Below are 22,787 nucleotides of genomic sequence, written 5' to 3' on the forward strand. Positions count from 1 at the left end.
TGTGAGAACACTTTTTGTTAAGAGTTTCCTGGCACCAAAGTTACTCAACCTTTTAGGGGAGGCTCTAAGGTATATAAGCCTCATCCCAAATCCTTTCATTTAATGAACAGGGCCTGTTACGTTAAGGACCTGCTACACCACCGCACTAAGAATCTTTCTATCCACAAGCAAATCAAATTGAGAAGACGACTGTGGAGGCACACTCACATCCGTCAGAAAAGAGACTACATATTGATTTGTGGACTTTGTCAGCAATTAGTTACACTGCCCTTGGCTTCACTGTAAATCTAATTGAAAAAGATTTCTGCTCTTTTTGTGGCTTTGCTCTTTAGTGGCTGCCTGCAGGGACATCCTCATTGGGTATTATTAACAACATAGTTTGTAATTATAAAAATAATCAAAAGATTTCAAGATTATGACCTCATAAAGGCCAATAAATAGGAGGAAATGGGAATGTAAGAGAGAAATCTAATTTAGAAGCCATACAGAAGTCAAAAATAAATATGAGAAACATTTCTGAAAGTGTCTCTGATGGGGCAATCATCTCTCTCTAAATGGGCATGATGCCTTGCACCTCACTGGAGAGATGTTATAAAATGAGGCAATTATTCTACAATTTTGTGTGAAACAAATTTTTTTTACTTTATTATTAAACCTATTTCTTTTGGATAAGATGTTTTAACTTGGAATTACCAGCTTGGTTTCTCTTTCTAGTTTCTGTGCAATTGAATTTAAGTAGAAAAGGGAAAAACTGCTGGATTTCAGCACCAAATCATAGTTAAGCAGCTGATGTAAGAACAAGTATTGGTACATCGATCCCATTTGCTCGTAAGTGAAAATAAAGCAGTTGACTACCCTGTAACAGTGCCAGCACTGACCTTGACCAAGATCGTCATGTGAAGGAGTAGATGTATTTAAGCAAAATGTATTTCCCAACTATGCAGGCACTGCGATCCCACCTCTCTGAATCATATCACACTGTGAGATCCAGAGACAGGAATGTATCAGAACTGATAGCTTTCTTAGAGACAGAGGCTGGGGTGACATCAAGTCCCCTGGCACTACACTCTTGTGTACACTTTTTAGCTGCGATCAACAAACACCTTTCCAATCTTAGCTGTTGATGCTTCAGGTCAACACATCTGCACCCTTCAGTTTCTCAAGTTCTGTCAGCACTTGTGGCTTATAAATGGTTAGACATCTCATTTTTCTTATCTTGCAGATCTGTCTCTCTTTGCCTGTGCACCCAGTGTGCTGATTATTTGCTGACTTAGACACAAAATGCTAGAGATGTCTACCACATGTGGATAGCTTTAAATCCCCTATTTTTTACCTGATAGTTGTAGTTCTTTGTTCAGAAAATATTCCCCGCCCCCCAAAAAAGAAATGCCCACCAACAGGAAAAAAATCAAACACAAAAATTCTATCTCATTTCTCTGAAGGAGACTGGAATGATGACTCAATGATTAAGAATCATTACGCAACATGTGAGAGCAGATATAGTGTTATTTAAACACAAGATGTATGGGAAAGGTGCTGGTGCTGTGGTGTAGCTGGTAAAGCTGTCGCCTGCAGTGCCGGCATCCCACATGGGTGTCAGTTCGAGTCCTGGCTGAAAGAAGCTCCTGGCTCCTGATCAGCTCAGCTCTAGCTGTTGTGGCCAATTGGGGAGTGAACCAGCAGATGGAAGACTGATTCTCTTTCTCTGAAATGTTTGGAAATTAGGTGTATTCTCTTTGAAAATAAGTAACAACCAGTGAGTGGGACCATGGTCAAAAGAAGTAGCAGTAAGAGCAGTAATGACAGGGGACCACAGCCATCGGCTGCCCAGGCAAACAGTCCTGGGTGATGACTGCTCACAGAGTCCTTGCTGCCCCAGAGAAGGCAGTGAGTCAAAGTGTGGATGAGCCCATGCTGCTAAGCTATACTTAGGTTTCTACTCATTCTCTTTATTCATGGGGAATGGAGTGGGGAAGATGTACAATGATGGCCAGAAGGATCTTTGTACCAGTTCTCTCTGTGTTTAGTGTTCTGTCTTTTAATAACACTTCTTGTTTTATCCAGGCTCTTTATGGAAGCAATGAGGAAATCAATATGTTAGATCACACTGATAAAGGGAACTGGGAAGAAACATCCTCCACATAGAAAACCACGAGAAAAGAATTCTCATTTCTGTAGACTGTGGTTTTGGGGTTGATACAAGTTTCTCTGGCTTGAAACTGTGACGAGTAGACTTTCAATGCCAGCAATGCTTTACTATAGTGCTTATTCATTTATTACAAGGATCTCAAGCAATATCAACCTTTACTTCCAATATATTATATTCATGTATGACAGTGCACTTGTAAATATGCATGCATGTATATGAAGGGCCTTCAAAAAGTTCATGGAAAATGTTTATCGTGATAAAACTACACACATTTTGAAATTGTTTTATACCAAAATAAACTTATCTCTAAAAAAATGTACTTATCTAGTTGAGAGGCAGAGAGACAGAGGAAGACACACACCATAGCCTCTCAGGGTCTGGATTAGTAGGAAGTGAGAGTCAGGAGTCAGAGCTGAGTATCAAATTCAGGTACTCTGATATGAGCGAGACATGAGTTTCTTAACTTGGGATTTAATCACTAGGCCAAGCACCCATCCCCAAACTTATTTAATTTCCTTTTCCCATGAACTTATTGAGGTACCATTTTATACAAAAATATAAATACCTGCCTCAAGTTTCAAAGGTTGAATAACTCTTCATCTCTAAGTCATTTATTTAATTGAAACATAACCAAATTTTTATGCCCCTTTGGAAAAGATAGAAACATGACTTGGTTTATCAATCTGCATGAGGTGTTCATGTCAACTAAAGTATTTTGCTCTGAAAACACCATTAGTTGGACGCTAGGAGTCTGAGATGATTTCTCAGTGGTCTCAGATATAAGCAATAACTCTCCACAACACTCCTTCCATGGTCCCTTCAATGGCTTCTATGGATACTAGTATGATTCCAACTATATTGACTCTAACCTCCTGCTCTATCAGTTGTGATCTTATTAAGATACAGTGGGATGGAGGATGGTCAAGACAGTTGGCAAGGAGAATTAGTGCTGGGTTTTACCTGACAGAAATTATGATGTATGATAAAACTAAAAGATAATTTGAAAAAATATCCAACTGGTACAAGGAAAGAGGGGCAGAGTGATGAACCCAACAGTTAGCAAAAGCAGCATGCATAGGATAAGCCCACTTTAATAGAAGATATTTGGATGTATACACAAAAAGATAGTATGATGATCTGAGTGGTACCATTATGGATTTTTGGGATTTTCTTTGACTTAACTTACTTTGCATAAAGGAAAAACAAAAAGCAATAGAAAAAAAACAAATACAAAAAGCAAAAAACTCAGAGAAATAATTAACATTAAGAAGACAGTTTAGAAGCCTATATATATGGATGTACCTAAGTATAATTTAGCAGTCTATACATATCTGTGTGTGTGTGTGTGTGTGTGTATATATATATATATATATATATATATATATATATATATAATACATAATATAAACATATAAATAGAAACGTGACAGAGTTCCAAGTCCCTGGTTTTGGCCTCTTGCTCATTGGAGATATTTGGGAATTGAACCAGCAGATGAGATTTCTCTCTCTCTCTCTCCCCCTCCCTTTTACCTAAAACAACAGTAAAAGTGTACATTTATGAGAACTCAGCACTTTACTTTAAATGACACTACAGGCTCAAATTCTTGATCTCAAATATTTGGAGATGTATTTTGTACTTCATAAGTCTATAGATCTTGAATAAGAAACAAAATACGTGCTGCATATACTGAACTTCCAGCCAGGTAAGGGGAAGTCTCCATCATCAAATATTTTAATATCTCTGCAGTTAAACATAGGAATACTGCTGCTGACTACAGTTTTATCACAAAATTAGTTCAAGTTATATTTTGCTATAAAATGAGCTACCAGCAAATTTAAGGTGTTCAGAGCTTCTTAGATTTTAGAACTGTTGACAAGGAATTCTGAACTTTCAAGCAATCTTCCTGAAACTCAATTTGACCACAGAATTAAAAATGTTGACTTCAAAAAGTTCATATGATTTGAACTACTTTTGGGTAAACAAAATGGAAATGCAGAAATAGAGTAATGCTCACGGATGTTCATAGTTTCAGTTTTAACAATAAAATGAAGTATACCAACAAAGTAATGGCTTTATGATGGAATAGCCAAACAAAGGCATAAACACAGCCATAAAATCAATTTGAGCATACTAATGATTCAGGAAAAGGCTTGTTACTTACTGTTGAATGAAAAACAGTCAAGACATAAAACTTCACACTCAATGTGATGTTAATTAAAGCAATACTTGCATTTGTAGAAAAAAGGCTTGAGGGGCCAGCATTGTAGCATAGCAGGTTAAGTTGCCATCTGTAACACTGGCATCCCATATGGGCACCAGTTCCTGTCCTGGCTGCCCCACTTCTTTTTTTTTTATTTTTTATTTTTTTTTATTTTTTTTAATCTTTTATTTAATGAATATAAATTTCCAAAGTACGACTCATGGGTTACAATGGCTTCCCCCCCCATACCGTCCCTCCCACCCACAACCCTCCCCTTTCCCACTCCCTCTCCCCTTCCATTCACATCAAGATTCATTTTCGATTATCTTAATATACAGAAGATCAGCTTAGTATACCTTAAGTAAGGATTTCAACAGTTTGCTCCCACACAGAAACATAAAGTGAAAAATAATAGATGATTTTTTTTTAAATGATGATGAAATCAGATCAGACCTATTGTCATGTTTAATCCCACTGAGAGTCAAGTTGGGAATTGATAATTTCTTTCTTTCTTTTTTTTTTTTTTTTTTTTTTTTTTACAGAAGATCAGTTAAGTGTACATTAAGTAAAGATTTCAGTCGTTTGCACCCCCATAGAAACACAAAGTGAAATATACTGTTTGAGTACTCGTTATAGCATTAAGCCTCAGTGTACAGCACGTTAAGGACAGAGATCCTACATGAGGAGTAAGTGCACAGTGACTCCTGTTGTTGACTTTACCAATTGACACTCCTGTTTATGGCATCAGTAATCTCCCTATGCACCGGTTATGAGTTTCCAAGGCTATGGAAGCCCCTTGAGTTCTCCGACTCTTATCTTGTTTAGACACGGTCATAGTCAAAGTGGAGGTTCTCTCCTCCCTTCAGAGAAAGGCACCTCCCTCTTTGAAGACCTGTTCTTTCCACTGGGATCTCACTCACAGAGATCTTTTTGCCAGAGTGTCTTGGCTTTCCATGCCTGAAATACTCTCATGGGCTTTTCAGCCAGATCCGAGTGCCTTTAGGGCTGATTCTGAGGCCAGAGTGCTATTTAGGACATCCGCCATTCTATGAGTCTGCTGAGTATCTCACTTCTCATGTTGGATCACTCTCCCCTTTATTTATTCTATCGGTTGGTGTTAGCAGATACTAGACTTGTTTATGTGCTCCCTTTGACTCTTAGTCCTTTCATTATGATCAATTGTGAACTGAAATTGATCACTTGGAGTAGTGAGATGGCATTGGCACATGCCACCTTGATGGGATTGAATTGGAATCCCCTGGTATGTTTCCAACTCTACCAATTGGGGCAAGTCAGCCCGAGCATGCCCCAAATTATACATCTCTTCCCTCTCTTATTCCCACTCTTATGATTAACAGGGATCACATTTCAGTTAATTTTCAACACTTAAGAATAACTGTGTGATAATTACAGAATTAAACCAGTCATATTAAGTAGAACAGATAAAAAAAAATACTATGAGGGATAATGTATTAAGTTGTCCATTAGCAGTCAGGGCTATGCTGATCAAGTCACCATTTCTCATAGTGTCCATTTCACTTCAGGAGGTTTCCTTTTTGGTGTTCAGTCAGTTGTCACCGATCAGGGAGAACATATGGTATTTGTCCCTTTGGGACTGGCTTACTTCACTCAGCATGATGTGTTCCAGATTCCTCCATTTTGTTGCAAATGACTGGATTTCGTTGTTTCTTACTGCGGTATAGTACTCTAAAGAATACATATTCCATAATTTCTTTATCCAGTCTACCGTTGATGGGCATTTAGGTTGGTTCCAGGTCTTGGCTATTGTGAATTGTGCTGCAATAAACATTAGGGTGCAGACCGCTTTTTTGTTTATCAATTTAAACTCCTTTGGGTAAATTCCAAGGAGTGGGATGGCTGGGTCGAATGGTAGGGTTATATTCAGGTTTCTGAGGAATCTCCAGACTGATTTCCATAGTGGCTTGACCAGTTTGCATTCCCACCAACAGTGGGTTAGTGTCCCTTTTTCCCCACATCCTCGCCAGCATCTGTTGTTGGTAGATTTCTGTATGTGACTGGCTGCCCCACTTCTGATCTAGCTTCCTGTTCATGGCTTGGGAAAAGCAGCAGAAAATGGCCCACGTGTTTGGACCACTGCCACCCATGTAGGAGACCTGAGTGATGCTCCTGCCTCCTATCTTTTTTCCTGGGCCCAGCGCTGGCCATTGTGACCATCTCAGAAGTGAACCAGCAGAGAAAAGACTCCCTCCATCTCTATAACTCTGACTTTCAAAATAAATAATCTTTTCTTAATAAAGATTTTATTTATTTACTTAAGAGGTATAAATACAGATGGGGGAGAGTCAGAAGGATCTTCCATCTACTTGGTTCATGCCCTAAATGACCACAAAGGCTAGAACTGGGCCAATCTGAAGCCAGGAGCTTCTTTTGGGTCTTCCACAAGGGTACAGGGGCCTAAGCACTTGGGCCATTTTCTACTGATTTCCCAGGCGATAAGCAGAGAGTTGGATCTGAAGAGGAGCAGCCAGGACACGAAGCAGAACCCATATGGGATGCTGGTGCCATGGGTAGAAGTTTAGCTTACTATGCCATATTGCTGCCCCCCCAAATAGTCTTCTAGAAAAAGGAAATACTTGAAAAAAGTGCCCCCAAATATTAAAAGTGATTACAACTAAATGTTGGAATCATAGGTGATATTTATGGCATTATTTATAACCACATCTTTTAATAATTTTTTATATTGAACATATAAAATATTTTGCTAATTTTTTTACACAGGACTTACCTTGTCTTTTATCTCAACATATAACTCCCTGTGAGGAATACAAGCTCACCAAATGTAGACAGACAGAATTATTTCAGTTGATGCTTCTCCTTACACCATCACTTTCTTGGGGGGAGTTTGGCCCATGGTTGCTGATGGAGACTATCAGTTAGGTTGCTTAGCTTACAAGGGTGGCAGTGTATGTGTGTACCAGCTACTCTCTAGGCAATCACATCCATAACTTACTTGACACCTGCTGAAAAGCTCATCACGGGGAAGAAGAGCCCATCCGTGTTGAAGTTCTCAAACATCCCCTGCACAGGCTGCCCATTGATGCGGAAGGAGATGCTGGGCACTCCCAGGTCAAGGCAGCAGCTTACCACATCATCCGACTTGAGGAGGTGCTGGTTGATGGAGGCCACGGCTCTGGGTATCCGGCCTGATAAGCAAAGAACAGGATGAAGGCTGTGGGACTCTGTAGACACCTACCAAACTGCAGGAAATGTTCAGAGGCTGCCAATGGGAGGTAGGGATGTGTGATGGCCACATCGGAGGTCTAGATATACGATTGCATTTGAAATGCAACTTTCCTCCTTTTGCTAGATTAGCAGTGATTTCTCTTGAGTGGGCAAGCACCACATCTGAGATGAGTCGAGTCCCAGGGAAAGCTCTCAAGCTGCTGAAAGTGAGAAATAACAAGAACTCAGCCTGCTCAGGGTGTGCTCAGACTCTAAGCTGATGTCTGAAGAAATGGACAGCCTGCTTTTACTGCATGAAGGTCCCTGGTGGAATGGGGGTGGTGGGGGTCTGCTAAGCCACAGGGGCCCAAAGACCCTGCTGTCTTCAATTTTCTCCAAAAGTTATGGCCACTCCAGCATTCATATGGAAGCCAGCAAAGTGAAGCATGGCAAGACCATCTAGCCAGTCAATTGTGCAGCACAGTCTGCCTATTTGTTTTAAAAAACTTTATTTCAGAGAAGTAAGAAAAGACATTCAGTCATACTTTGTGTTGGTGACTTAATCATTTTTTCTCATCTCTCTCTCCCAAGATGATTTAACACTTCCTAACTTAAAATAGGGAGAAAAATCACCTTATATCTTATCTCATTCTGGAAATTCTAAAGGTAAATGATTACAACCAATCCACCCACCCTTCTGTCAGGGTTATATTTCTATCAGAAAGAAATAAAAGGCTAGAACTTAGGTATTAAAATAAAATACCTTGTTTCTTGATTACAGAAAATACAGAATCATTATATTCATAATTTATATTGAAAAGCGTAAAAAAAACTCCAAAAGAATCATTTCACACACACACACACACACACACACACACACACACACTTCAGCCAAACTGGGATATTGGAGCTTTTTTATAACTTTTTTCCTACTAATCATATTATAGACATTTTATTGTATAAGAAAATATTTGTTAGAAACCATATTTGAATAACTACAATATGCCATGAAAAGCTAATTTAAAAACATCTTCTTGATGGATTCATGAGTTATTTACAAATTTTATACATGTATATATCTTTGCTATATAATTTCTTTGTTTTTTTTTAACTTTTATTTATTAAATATAAATTTCTAAAGTACAACTTTTGCATTATAGTGGCTTTTTCCCCCAGACCTCCCTCTCACCCACAACCATCCCATCTCCCACTCCCTCTCCCATCCCATTCACATCAAGATTCATTTTCAATTATCTTTATATACAGAAGATCAATTTAGTATATACTAAGTAAAGATTTCAACAGTTTGCACCCACACAGATACACAAAGGATAAAGTACTGTTTGAGTACTAGTTATACCATTAATTCACTTAGTACATCACATTAAGGACAGAGATTCTACCTGGGGAGTAAGTGCACAGTGATTCCTGTTGTTGATTTAACAATTGACACTCTTATTTATGGCATCAGTAGTCACCTGAGGCTCTTATCATGAGTTGCCAAGGCTATGGAAGCCTCTTGAGTTCGCCAACTCTGATCTTATTTAGACAAGGTCATAGTCAAAGTGGAAGTTCTCTCCTCCCTTCAGAGAAAGGTACCTCCTTTAATGGCTTGTTCTTTCTGTTGGGATCTCACTCACATAGATCTTTCATTTAGGTCATTTTTTTTTTTTGCCAGAGTGTCTTGGCTTTCTATGCCTAAAATACTCTCATGGGCTTTTTAGCTGGATCTGAATGCCTTAAGGGCTGATTCTGAGGCCAGAGTGCTGTTTAGGACATCTGCCATTCTAGCAGTCTGCTGTGTATCCCGCTTCCCATGTTGGATCATTCTCTCCTTTTTAATTCTATCAGTTAGTATTAGCAGACACTAGTCTTGTTTGTGTGATCCCTTTGACTACTCTTAATCCTATCATTATGATCAATTATGCACCGAAACTGATCACTTTGACTAGTGAGATGGCATTGGTACATGCCACCTTGATGGGATTGAATTGGAATCCCCTGGCACATTTCTAACTCTACCGTTAGGGGAAAACACATGGAGACTGAACAACATGCTCCTGAATGAACAGTGGGTCATAGAAGAAATCAAAACAGAAATCAAAAAATTTCTGGAAGTAAATGAGGATAACAACACAACATATCAAAACTTACGGGATACAGCAAAAGCAGTATTAAGAGGAAAGTTTATAGAAATAGGTGCCTACATCAAGAAATTGGAAAGGCACCAAATAAATGAGCTATCAAAGCATCTCAAGGATCTAGAAAAACTGAGGCAAACCAGACCTAAAACTAGTAGGAGAAGAGAAATAATTAAAATTAGAGAAGAAATAAACAGAATTGAATAAAAAATTACAAGAGATCAGCAAAATGAAGAGCTGATTTTTTGAAAAAAAAAAAAATTGAGACACCATCGGCCCAACTAACTAAAAAAAGAAAAGACCCAAATCAATAAAATCAGAGATGAAAAAGGAAATGTAACAACAGATACCACAGAAATAAAGAGTCATCAGAAATTACTACAATGAGTTGTATGCCAGCAAACAGGGAAATCTATCAGAAATGGATAGATTCCTGGACACACACAACCTACCTAAATTGAACTATCAAGACACAGAAAACCTAAACAGACCCATAACTGAGACATAAATTGAAACAGTAATAAAGTCCCTCCCAACAAAGAAAAGCCTAGGACTGGATGGATTCACGGCTGAATTCTACCAGACATTTAAAGAACTAACTCCAATTCTTCTCAAACTATTCAGAATAATCGAAAAAGAGGGAATTCTCCCAAATTTTTTTCCATGAAGCCAGTATCACCTTAATGCCTAAACCTGAAAAAGATGCAGCAGAGAAAGAGAATCACAGACCAGTTTCCCTGATGAACATAGATGCAAAAATCCTCAATAAAATTCTGGCCAATAGAATGCAACAACACATCAGAAAGATCATCCACCCAGACCAGGTGGGATTTATCCCTGGTATGCAGGGATGGTTCAATGTTCGCAAATCAATCAATGTGATACACCACATTAACAAACTCCAGAAGAAAAACCATAAGATTATCTCAATAGATGCAGAGAAAGCATTTGATAAAATTCAACACCCTTTCATGATGAAAACTCTAAGCAAATTGGGTATAGAAACTACATTCCTCAATACAATCAAAGCAATTTATGAAAAACCCACGGCCAGCATCCTACCGAATGAGAAAAAGCTGGAAGCATTTCCACTGAGATCTGGTACCAGACAGGGATGCCCACTCTCACCACTGCTGTTCAATATAGTATTGGAAGTTTCAGCCAGAGCCATTAGGCAAGAAAAAGAAATTAAAGGGATACAAATTGGGATGAAGAAGTCAAACTATCCCTCTTCGCAGATGATATGATTTTTTATTTAGGGGATCCAAAGAACTCTACTAAGAGACTATTGGAACTCATAGAAGAGTTTGGCAAAGTAGCAGGATAGAAAATCAATGCACATCTATTGTTGGTAGATTTCTGAATGTGAGCCATTCTAACTGGGGTGAGGTGGAACCTCATCGTGGTTTTGATTTGCATTTCCCTGATTGCTAGTCATCTTGAACATTTTTTCATGTGTCTGTTGGCCATTTGGATTTCCTCTTTTGAAAAATGTCTATTGAGGTCCTTGGCCCATCTCTTAAGTGGGTAGTTTGTTTTGATATTGTGGAGTTTCTTGATTTCTTTGTAGATTCTGGTTATCAACCCTTTATCAGTTGCATAGTTTGCAAATATATTTTCCCATTCTGTCAGTTGTCTCTGACTGTTTCTTTTGCAGTACAGAAACTTCTCAATTTGATGCAATCCCAAATGTTAATTTTGGCTTTGACTGCCTGTGCTTCTGGGGTGTTTTCCAAGAAGTCATTGCCGGTACCTATATCTTGCAGGGTTTTTCCAATGCTCTCTAATAATTTGATGGTGTCAGGTCGTAGATTTAAGTCTTTAATCCATGTTGAGTGGATTTTTGTGTAAGGTGAAAGGTAGGGGTCTTGCTTCATGATTATGCACGTGGAAATCCAATTTTCCCAGCACCATTTATTGAATAGACTGTCCTTACTCCAGGGATTGGTTTTGGACCCTTGATCAAATATGAGTTGGCTGTAGATGTTTGGATTGATTTCTGGTGTTTCAATTCTGTTCCATTGGTCTATCCATCTGTTTCTGTACCAGTACCATGCTGTTTTGATTACAACTGCCCTGTAGTATGTCCTGAAATCTGGTATTGTGATGCCTCCAGCTTTGTTTTTGTTGTACAAGATTGCTTTAGCTATTCAAGGTCTCCTGTGTCTCCATATAAATTTCAGCACCATTTTTTCCAGATCTGAGAAGAAGGTCTTTGGTATCTTGAGGTTCCACCTCACCCCAGTTAGAATGGCTCACATTCAGAAATCTACCAACAACAGATGCTGGCGAGGATGTGGGGAAAAAGGGACACTAACCCACTGTTGGTGGGAATGCAAACTGGTTAAGCCACTATGGAAGTCAGTCTGGAGATTCCTCAGAAACCTGAAGATAACCCTACCATTCAACCTAGCCATCCCACTACTTGGAATTTACCCAAAGGAAATTAAATTGGCAAACAAAAAAGCGGTCTGCACCCTAATGTTTATTGCAGCTCAATTCACAATAGCTAAGACCTGGAACCAACCCAAATGCCCATCAACAGTAGACTGGATAAAGAAATTATGGGACATGTACTCTATTGAATACTATACAGCAGTCAAAAACAACGAAACCCAGTCATTTGCAACAAGATGGAGGAATCTGGAACACATCATGCTGAGTGAAATAAGCCAGTCCCAAAGGGACAAATATCATATGTTCTCCCTGATTAGCGACAACTAACTGAGCACCAAAGGGAAAACTTGTTGAAGTGAAATGGACACTATGAGAAACAGTGACTTGATCAGCTCTTGTCCTGACGGTCGATGTACAATGTAATACTTTATCCATTTTAGCATTTTTTTTTTGTTCTAGTACCATTGGTTGAACTCTGTAATTAACACACAATTGTTCTTAGGTATTTAAATTTTAACTGAAAAGTGATCCCTGTTAGGAATTTGGAAAACATTATGTTGAGTGAAATAAGCCAATCCCAAAGGGACAAATACCACTTGTTCTCCTTGATAGGTGACAACTAACTGAGCACCAAAAAGGAAACCTGTTAAAGTGAATTGAACACTATGAGAAACGGTGACTTGATCACCCTCACCCTGACTGTTGATGAGCAGCTTAATATGTTATTCCTCTTAGTATTTTTTTTGTTTGTTCTACTTAATACTTTTGGTTGAATACTGTAATCAATACACAATTCTTCTTAAGTGCTGAAACTTAACTGAAAAGTGATCGCAGTTAAATATAAGAGTGGGAATAAGAGAGGGAAGAGATGTGCAATTCGGGACATGCTCAAGCTGACTTGCCTCAATTGGTAGAGTTGGAAACATACCAGGGGATTCGAATTCAATCCCATCGAGGTGGCATGTACCAATGCCATCTCACTAGTCCCAGTGATCAATTTCTGTTCACAATTGATCGTAATGATAGGACTAAGAACCAAAGGGATCACATAAACAAGAATAGTGTCTGCAAATACTAGCTGATAGAATCAAAAAGGGAGAGAATGATCCAACATGGGAAGTGAGATACACAGCAGACCCATAGAATGGCAAATGTCCTAACAGCACTCTGGCCTCATAATCAGCCCTTAAGGCATGCAGATCTGGCTGAAAAGCCCATGAGAGTATTTCAGGCATGGAAAGCCAAGACACTCTGGAAAAAAACAAAACAAAACAAAACAAAACAAAACAAACAAACCTAAATGAAAGATCTCCACGAGTGAGATCCCAGTGGAACGAATGGGTCATCAAAGAAGTAGGTACCTTTCTCTGAAGGGAGGAGAGAACTTCCACTTTGACCATGGCCTTGTCTAAATATGATCAGAGTCAGTGAACTCAGGGGGCTTCCATAGCCTTGGCAGCTCATGACAAGAGCCTAGGGTGATTACTGATGCCATAAACAAGAGTGTCAATTTGTTAAGTCAACAACAGGAGTCACTGTGCACTTACTCCTCATGTAGGATCTTTGTCCTTAGTGTGCTGTACATTGAGATTTAATGCTATAACTAGTACTCAAACAGTATTTTTCACTTTATGTCTGTGTGGGAGCAAACTGTTGAAATCTTTACTTAATGTATGCTAAACTGATCTTCTGTATATAAAGAGAATAGAAAATGAATCTTGATGTGAATGGAAGGGGAGAGGGAGTGGATAAGGGGAGGGTTGCGGGTTGGAGGGACGTTATGGGGGGGAAGCCATTGTAATCCATATTCTGTACTTTGGAAATTTATATTCATTAAATAAAAGTTAAAAAAAAAGAAAATCAATGCACAAAAATCAACAGCCTTTGCCATGGCTGAGAAAGAACTTCTAAGATCAATCCCATTCACAATTGCTATATAATATTTCTAATATCAGTTTAGAACTACTTCTGTGGTTATTCTTCTACTAATAGATTCTAAACAAATTGGAGATTTTATAATAGTGAAAATACTATACTCTCCTTAAAAGGTGCTAGGTAATCCCTCTAGTTATTTTGGGTGACTTACAGTCATGTTGCATTCCCTCTCATTCTTCCCAAATAGCAATGAGGTTCTACTCTCTGCCAACTGCTCTGCATGGGACTGGGGAACAAAGACAGAGGACCCAATTTCCACCCTTAAGAAGTTCATAATCTGGTAGCAGATGGACATTCAAATAAAAAAACTAAAATACAGTATGACAATTATGGAAATAAAAGTGCACACAGTGTCTTCAAGCACGGAAGAGAGTACCAAGTCTGCCTTGGAGCATGGGTCAAGTTGAGTCTCGGAGAAGAAAAGAGCAAAGGGGTGCACGATCTATGCGCAGACTGGCTAGGGCTTGGTAAAGCTGGAAGGCAGGGATTGATAAGGGTTGGATGAGCAAGATGTGGTGGGACAATCAAATTGCATTGGAACATAGACCTTGGACCACCTGCACAGAACAAGTGTTATAGCACCTAACATACTACATGCCTACTGGCAAATTAGTCTGCTTTTGTAACTTTAATACCTTGACTCCCTATTGAGAATGAAACACAAGTTCCTCATTATAAAAGACATAGCTAAAACTATTTAAAAACAGAACAAAACAGCCAGAGTTGGAGAGTGTGTAGGTTAAACATGTTTCAAATGCCTCCATTTAGGGAGACTGGGTCCTCCCAGCTCACTGTGTAGAGTTTAGATATTCTAGATCCCAGAAACTTGTCTTCCTTCTGTTCAAGTCTGTTATGAAAGAAACCTATGATATTAAAACTCAGCAAGGCATGCTATAATTGTCTCTTAAGATTTATTTTCCCACTGAATACACAATCTTTCCTGCAAACAATGTTTCTTTTTTGCATTAATTTACCTTCTGGAAAATATCATTGTAGTCACTTGAACAAACCTTAACAGATTTCTGGGAATTTGGGTACACCATGAAGTAACTGAAATTCTACCTTGGATGATTATGTTTAGGAGTATCCAGATCTTTGCAGTATAAAAATTCAAACTGTAAGGTTCTTTTTCTGTCTCAAGAACCAAACAAACTAGGACATAATGGGCAGTGCTGAACCGTGTCTCCAGCGTAGCATGCCCTCAGCTTTGTCTGCAGGCATCTGTGCTGGCCTGAGCCTTTGGCCGCGAGAGATGTAGAGCAGCTGTCACAGGGGATGATCCTCATCTACAGCAGTGCCCGGACGACATCAGTGCTGAGTTCTTGGCTCCATTTAGCCTTTACTATTCCACAGCTGCCAAGTGCCTTCCAGAGGAGCAATGGCTGAATGATGGTCGCTGCTGCTGTTGCCTTTTACCTCCCCTGTGCTAACAGACTGGGATCCTAGCAGAAGCCTCCTCTAGAACACTAAGATCATCTGTAGGCAACTTGAAATCACAGGCTGAGCCTATTTTTAAAGTACACCGAATAGAGAACACAGAGCTGCAACAAAATATTATCCAGAAATTAAAGGGAGGACACTGATAATCCTGAGACAGGAAGCACAAGATGAGGGTACTTCAGAAACTTCACACAGACGCAGATGCTGTGGCACAGTGGGTTAAGCCGCCATCTCTGGCGCTGGCGTTCCATGTGTGATTCAGTTTGAGTCATGGCTGTGCCATTTCAGACACAGATCCCTGCTAATGCACCTGGGAGAACAGATGAGGGTGACCCATGTGCTTGGGCCCCTGCCACCCATGTGGGAGACCCAGATGGAGTTCCAGGCTCCTGGCTTTAGCCTGGCCCAGCACCAGCTATTGCAGCCATTTTAGAGTGAAACAGAGGATGGATGATCTCTCTCTCTCTCTCTTCCCCTCTCTCTCTAACTCTGCCTTTCAAATAAATATTTTTTTTAAAAAAAGTTCACGGGTGGCTGGTGCTGTGGTGTAGTGGGTAAAGCTGCTGCCTGTAGTGCCAGCATCCCATATGGGGGCCAGTTCAAGTCCTGGCTGCTCCATTTCTGCTCCAGCTCCCTGCTGTGGCCTAGGAAAGCAGTAGACGTTGGCCCAAGTCCTTTGGCCCCTGTACCCATGTTCCCACATTGGAGGCCCGGAAGAAGCTTCTGGCTCCTGGCTTCAGATTGGCACAGCTTTGTCTGTTGCGGCCATCTGGGGAGTGAACTGGTGGATGGAAGATCTCTCTCTCTCTGCCTCTGCCTTTCAAATCAATAAATTAATCTTTAAAAAAAGTTCACACTAAGTGGAATTGAAAGATACATTTTGGTGCAGAAAAACTTCGAAAGCTATGCTTGTTGTCGGCATAATACAAACTTTCCATGAACTTTTTGAATATTAATTGTATGTGTGAATTTCAAAACGTTTGGCATCAAAATAAAGTACCTTTTAGTTACACTGTTCCGTAAACTTTTTGAAATACTAGAAAGTACTTGGAACGATGCAATGGGAAGTTTATCTGAATAAAAGATCCAGTTGTGCATGCTGCACATCTTCACATTCAAGGATCTATTACTGCAGGATTTAGCATCTTCCAGTGAGTGATGCTGGCAACTGAAAACAGTGCTGCTCAGCATTTCCACAGCCCCGGGGAACGCGGAGTCTGGCAGTGGAATGTAAACACAAATATTTTGGCATTTGGGAGGAGAGAGGATCCAGAGGCTTGAAAACACGGATATCCTTCAGCTGCTCCTTGGCTCACCTCCACACAGCACTCGGGTCGGAAAGGTCCGAGTCACAGTGGGTTATGTTTTGAGACCTGGGACTCATCTTGGTAGGGAGACAAGTCCCCGGTGTGAATTCAGCAGAACTAAACGTATCCAGTTGAGTCAGTGGTCTTAACCCAGTTCTACTCCACTCACTCACTTTGGCCTCACTCATCTCCCGGGAAGGTGAATTCCTCTGAGTATTTTAATTCTGCATGGCAAAAGTGGTTTAAGGGGGAAGGGGAGGTTTTATTTCCCCCTATGAAAGTGTCCCCTTGACAGTTGCATATCACAGGCTGCCTGGAGTCGGGAATTCACTCCCAGCTGCTGTCCTAACGTCTGCACCAAGCCTGTGTCAGGAAAGGGTGATGGCGACAACAAAGAGGTCATTCGCCCCACAAGGAAAACCACAGTGGTGGGTGGGGAGGGCTGGGCAGAGGTGAGGACAGGGATGTTTGCAGAGCTGATGCCTGCAATTGAACTCCATGGCTTAGAAAAACCTATTAAGGCTGCCCTTGCTTACAGAGGAAAAAGCTCATTCATGCTCCCAGGGTGTCATTTTCAGACTTCTCTCCCCATTCACCACTGGACTTGGGTTCTTTATCCCCATAGGGAATTACTGGGTGACTCTAACTGGGCTAGTCTCATGGCCTTGACTGGAGAATCCAAGGGCTCTCAAACTGGCCTCTGTGACTCCAGTGGGCTTAAGCATACAATGAGGAAGGGGAAATCACATTTACTGGGTATGCAGCATATCAGAGGCTTTATATTTCTTATCTCATTTAAATTTCAGAAGAGCCTTATTTTTATCTTCATTCTACCTGAGAAAACCGGGTCTCAGAGGTGAAGTAATTTGCCTAATGTCAAAAAATTACCTAAGTGGCTGAACTAGAATTCAAACCCAGGCATAACCCCAAAGTTACACTATTTTTTCTTGACTCTTTCTACTGACAAGGTGTTGGGGACACTGCAATGCTTTCCAGCTATTGCAATAATTCTACCACAACATCTATCGTACCTTAATAGTTATGTCAAAGGCCAGCTCAGGGCAGAGGCTTAATTTATGCACACAGATAACTTTAAAGTTAATGGGCCTGGGTATTTAAATCTCAAGATTTAAATGGAGAAAAATTGTCATGAGCAGTTTCTAATCTCTTTCTCTAACTACTTTTCTCCCTCCTGGAGTAAGTTAGAGGGCCAGTTCCATTTCATGTGTTCATCAGACAATTACCCTTTGATCAGATAGCCTGAAATTCACTGTGTCTTGGTGGGAGTAATTAACTGAAGCCTTACTTCTGCAGCCAAAGTACACGCTGGCATATTTACCTGCAAAGCCTCCTGCAAGATATATGATCCCTGTGTGCTGCTTGGAGAAGTCAAAATGATGTCCAGACTCAAGGAAGCTTTGGTGTTTAGTGAGAACAAAAGGTGTAAATCTTACAGATGCTATCTTCCCACACCTTGTCAGATGCTACCTTGGTGCACCTGTTACCAGTTGTGAGCAATGTTGGCAGCCACAACCAGCCTTTGAAAACCTGAGTCACCAGCTCTCTTCTCCCTCGTCCAGGCACAAAGGGCCACTGTCAGTGATGACCAGTGGAAGCTTGGAGTATCCAGCTTGCCCACCTTCATAGGAGACAGGAAAGAATGAAGGGGTGGGGTGGGGCACTGTACTCTCCTGAAAGGATTTCCAGGTCCTGATATGCAGAGAGAGAGAAGGAGGGTGAGGGGAAGGGAGAGAGTGAGAGAGCCAGCCAGCCATTTATCGATGCGTTATGTTTGTTCTCTGCTGTTTAACTCAATGATATGTTCATTCTCCAAAGTCTACAAATGGCTACTGGGATGCAAGGAGTGCCCCATGTAGTTCTAGAAAATCTTGAAAACAATAAGCACATTTTTTTCTTTTGAGAATTTCTGAATTCTCTTCGAAGGGTCCAGCATGCTTCCTCCCAGGGTCTAGGTGTGCCTCACACTTCTTTAGCTGGTTTCTGCAGAGTGCTGCATAGGTGCAGCCTGGGCTCTGGAGAACACTCCCTGATTATGGTGCTGACACGGCAGGAGATGAGCAGCCATCAGCAGGCAGTGTGGAAAGGATTGTCCCAAGTCAATCCCATCCACCCCAGAGTTAATCCTATCACACTCAGAACTGCACCTGTGCAGGAGCACACTGATTCTGCCCAAATCACTTCACAGAGCTTTATGAGAATCTCAAGACATCTGATGCTAATCTAAGCAAAAGGCTACTAGTGTAAAGCCACGGGCCAAGTAGCTCCATAATGAGACTATGAGAACCAAGAAAAGGAGGCCACTGTCCATGAAGAGTTAGGGAAGAGGGGGGGAACAATGAGCTAAGACTCACTTCACCCTGCCCCCCAAATCCTGCCATTGTCTGCCTGCTCTCCCCTAGCAAATACCATACAACCTGGAGAGACTGTTTCATCCTTCCCCCCAAATTATCCAAGATTAGTAACTGTATAAACAAATAATTTTATGGCATTCCACAAGAATTTAAAAATGTTTAAAATGAAGGTAAAAACCAAATTATTTTTTAGAACCCACTATATCAAGACATTGAAAACAAAGACCAACTATAGGGTATGCATCATTGGGACCCAAGCTGACTTAAAAGTTAACACCAGGCAATAAAGTTTTAGCTTGAAAGTGAAGGGAAGAAGGAAAGCATGACAGATTACACAGTCCCCCTTTACAAAAGAAAATATACAGGTTGGACTTAGAGAGGCAAACTTTTACCTTGTGCTGGATTTAAGGAAGAATGTGTGTCATGGCTCCTTATGTAAGAAGCATACAGCACAATGCTTACTTAAGAGATTTTTATAAGGACACAGTGTTTCCAACTGCAGTTCTGCACAAGATACAGGACAATCCCCTGATAACAGACAGGAGAGGCGGAGCTCTTGTTCTGTGTGAAAGCCTAGGAGTCAGTCTCGAATTACCACTCAGGCAGAGCCATTCCACTTCTCCGTAGGCGGAGACCATGGATGTGCTTGGGAAAAGCACCAATACTTACCTTAAAAAAGTCAATTCTTGTTTAAAAAAAAAAAAGAGAGAGGTTGCAACCAGAATGTGTGGGGAACTGATCCAGGCATATTATAAATTGCATCATGTAAGAGCAGTCTATGGAGACAACATCTGGGTCTTTCCCAGCGTGACTCAGAGTAAGTACTTCAATGTATCAGTTTCTACATCTATAACACAAGGCCCATGTTTTCTTCCTCAGGGCATCACAGGATAAAAAGAAAGAAAAATGTACAAAACATATATAACTTTCTTAGTAAGTAAATGTTGACTATCTCCTCACCTGTCTATTCAGATAACCACTATATTCAACAGGCATCATGCAGATGAATGCTGAGCCTGAAAAAAGTTGTGGTCAGCATTAGACTCCACCAGGAACTGTCAGGGTAATGGTGTAAATCAGTCTCATTGAAGCCCGATACTCTGCCCAACCAGCTGTCAAATTAGGTGACACTCATGAGTCTCTATCATTTAAACTAGAAGCGACAATTTTAGCTTGAACCAATTTGGGGCTCAACTGCTTCCAGTAACAGACAAGAGGCCAAAGTTTTGGCAAAAATACTCACCTGACCACAGGTGAAGTCCATCAAAACCATAGGAGTACAGGTCATCACCAACACCATTGCCTCCCCATCCTTCTCCACCTCCTGGGTAGGGGGCATAGCCTGAGGAGGAGGCCCAGCCCACCCGCAGGTGTGTGGGCTCTGCCGTTAGGAAGGGGTCCACCTGGTCAATGATGAGCTCGAAGTACCACTTCTTGTACTGAGCTGAGCCCTCAGCGACTCCCAGGAAGATGTTAGGCCGGATACTGCAATTAAACATGGGACAGGTGGCAACGATAAACTCTCTAAGAACAGAGAAAACAAGTTGAATTTAGACCACAGGAGGCAATACCCAGTTAAATCTAGGTTAAGAACGATTTCTTTGCCTGTTATCCAGAAACAGGAAAAGCTTAGAGCTTTCAACACTTGGTACAGTTCTCCCTGGGAGGCATCAGGGCAACGTAAATTCATTATGAAATATAAAGGATGACTCTTTAAATAGTCCATTCAATGTAACCAGTATTTAGTGAGTGCTAACCACAGGCAGTGATGTACAGAATGTTACACTGCATTGTGTTGTATGGTTCAGACCTTTGTTTTTTTCTGCACGTGAAATAAATTACCTACCAACTTCCATCTTTGGGCAGTTTGGTTTAAACACTCATTTTGACAACAGCAGCTCCGGTCACCTAAGAGTTATTAATAACAATGGCCTCTTAAAGGCATTAAGAGGTCACTATTAGGCAACCTTGTTAGGGGGAAGTGGACTTCATGTGCTTAGCAAAGTACGTTAAAGCTTGAGACAGGCCACCTAGGGTTCTTATGTTTGGAACCACACTCCTAGAGATGCAACGTTCCTGGGATGGGGATCTGGCCCATTTTGAGTAAGCAAGGAAAAACCAGGCTAGCCCCATGAAGTCTGTGTGATGGTTCAGGTCTGTGGGCTACTCTACAATTCACAGGGACATTTCCTCTCATCCGGTTGTAGATTTAAGGATAGCCCTAGGTAGAAAGTGGCCAAATAATATCCAGCCCAGTGAGCTCACAGGGTTCACATGTGGCCACATGAATGCACATGCATTGCATCACAGCTGTCAGAGAGCTGTGGGGTAAAAGAACAGATGCCAGGGGATACAAGAAACGACACCATGAACACAGGATATCTGTTCTATTAAACACTGTAGAAAGAAAGCTGGTATATCAAACTAAATATGAACATACTATTAAGAAAATGTAAGATCTGCAATTCTTCAATACTTAAGTGGTGTGTTTGCTCTATCCTCAGCCTCATCAAAGGAAAAATTGGAGAAGGTCTGCTAACGGGGCTGGAATACCAGGCCCTAGTCACAAAAAGGGCATATGTGCCTGGTTTTGTCTGGTATGCCTGTGTCACCATGGGAATGATGGGTGAGTGATTTTGAAGCCTATACCAGCCATATCTTCCCTGCCTGGAGATGAGATGAGAAGACCTTGCTTATCATAAGGAATGACGGTGGTGGCCTCACCTCGTGACATCATTAATCAGTCTCGTCTGCAGGAGCAGGTTTCTCCGGGGCAGCAAGTTGTCACAGATCAGGTTCTGGTTGGCTCTCACTGCGACCCCATTGCAGAGACAGAGGGAGCACAGGACATCCAGAACCTGCAGCAGGATACACCCACCAAACGTCAGGATCACCAGCAGGGCACAAAGGGCAGGGCCCTGACCATCTTGACACGTGAAGGAAGCAGCACTTGTGAGGGTAAAGGCTCTACAAGGACTGGAAATCCAGCTCAGAGGCAAAGCAGCAGAGGGAGTGATGCTCCGGGGTCTGTTGCCTCTTAGGGGAATGAGGCTGAGCTTCTTTCTAGTTCCTGACTAGTTCTTGTGCCCATCACCTCCAAACTCTGCACATCACCTGTAGTCACTGCCCTATCACACAATGCAAGAGCCCGAGCTCTGAAGATGGACCACCTAGGTTACCAGCACAGCCAAGGCCAGGACTAGGGTGTGGCGAGGCATCCAGGACACACAATCCTGGCGATACTCATGTTTAGAGCCCTGTAAATGGAGAGGGATTTGAAAGACCTTGAGCAGGCCTCACACTGAAGCTTCCTGCTCCCTCAGCCCCAATGGTGCTACGCACTGAGGACTAGCACGTGTTGTTACAGCTCTTTGTAAAATGCTGTTCAAATCCTCATTGGCCAGGGTCCTTGCATACAGGAAGCTTGAGAATCTTGTGTGCTAGGAGCAATGGTAGTGTAGACTCCCATTCTTGGGCTTCTTGCTGCAACAGCATCAAAACTCACTCATATCCTTTTAAATTCCTGGAAACCAGAATTCAAGGTATTTAATATGCTCTTATCCTCCCAACAAGGAGGACAGGAGGACGGCAAATCTCCAAGAGCCCAGGTGACCCAGGAATTCAAGGGCTCTGCCACCAAG

At 41.2% G+C, this 22,787-nt stretch overlaps 1 protein-coding gene across 11 annotated transcripts in view; it reads right to left on the minus strand.

Moving 5' to 3' along the window:
• Positions 1–22,787, minus strand: part of RYR3 (ryanodine receptor 3) — a 582,715-nt gene that overhangs the window by 257,503 nt on the left and 302,425 nt on the right. For 10 of the 11 annotated variants that reach the window (XR_016217200.1, XM_089309149.1, XM_070053265.2 and 7 more), the window contains 3 exon segments: positions 21,871–22,004; positions 20,390–20,631; positions 7,343–7,535 (listed from right to left, as the gene is read on the minus strand). Coding sequence is in view for 9 of the 11 variants with exons in the window: in XM_089309149.1 (XP_089165275.1) it covers positions 7,343–7,535; positions 20,390–20,631; positions 21,871–22,004 (569 nt within the window). In the remaining 2 variants the exon portion in view is untranslated. 11 annotated transcript variants of the gene reach the window in all.

Source organism: Oryctolagus cuniculus, chromosome 12 (genome assembly GCF_051225735.1).
Source record: "Oryctolagus cuniculus isolate XC-2025 breed Fujian yellow rabbit chromosome 12, ASM5122573v1, whole genome shotgun sequence".
NCBI classification, from domain to species: Eukaryota; Metazoa; Chordata; class Mammalia; order Lagomorpha; family Leporidae; genus Oryctolagus; species Oryctolagus cuniculus.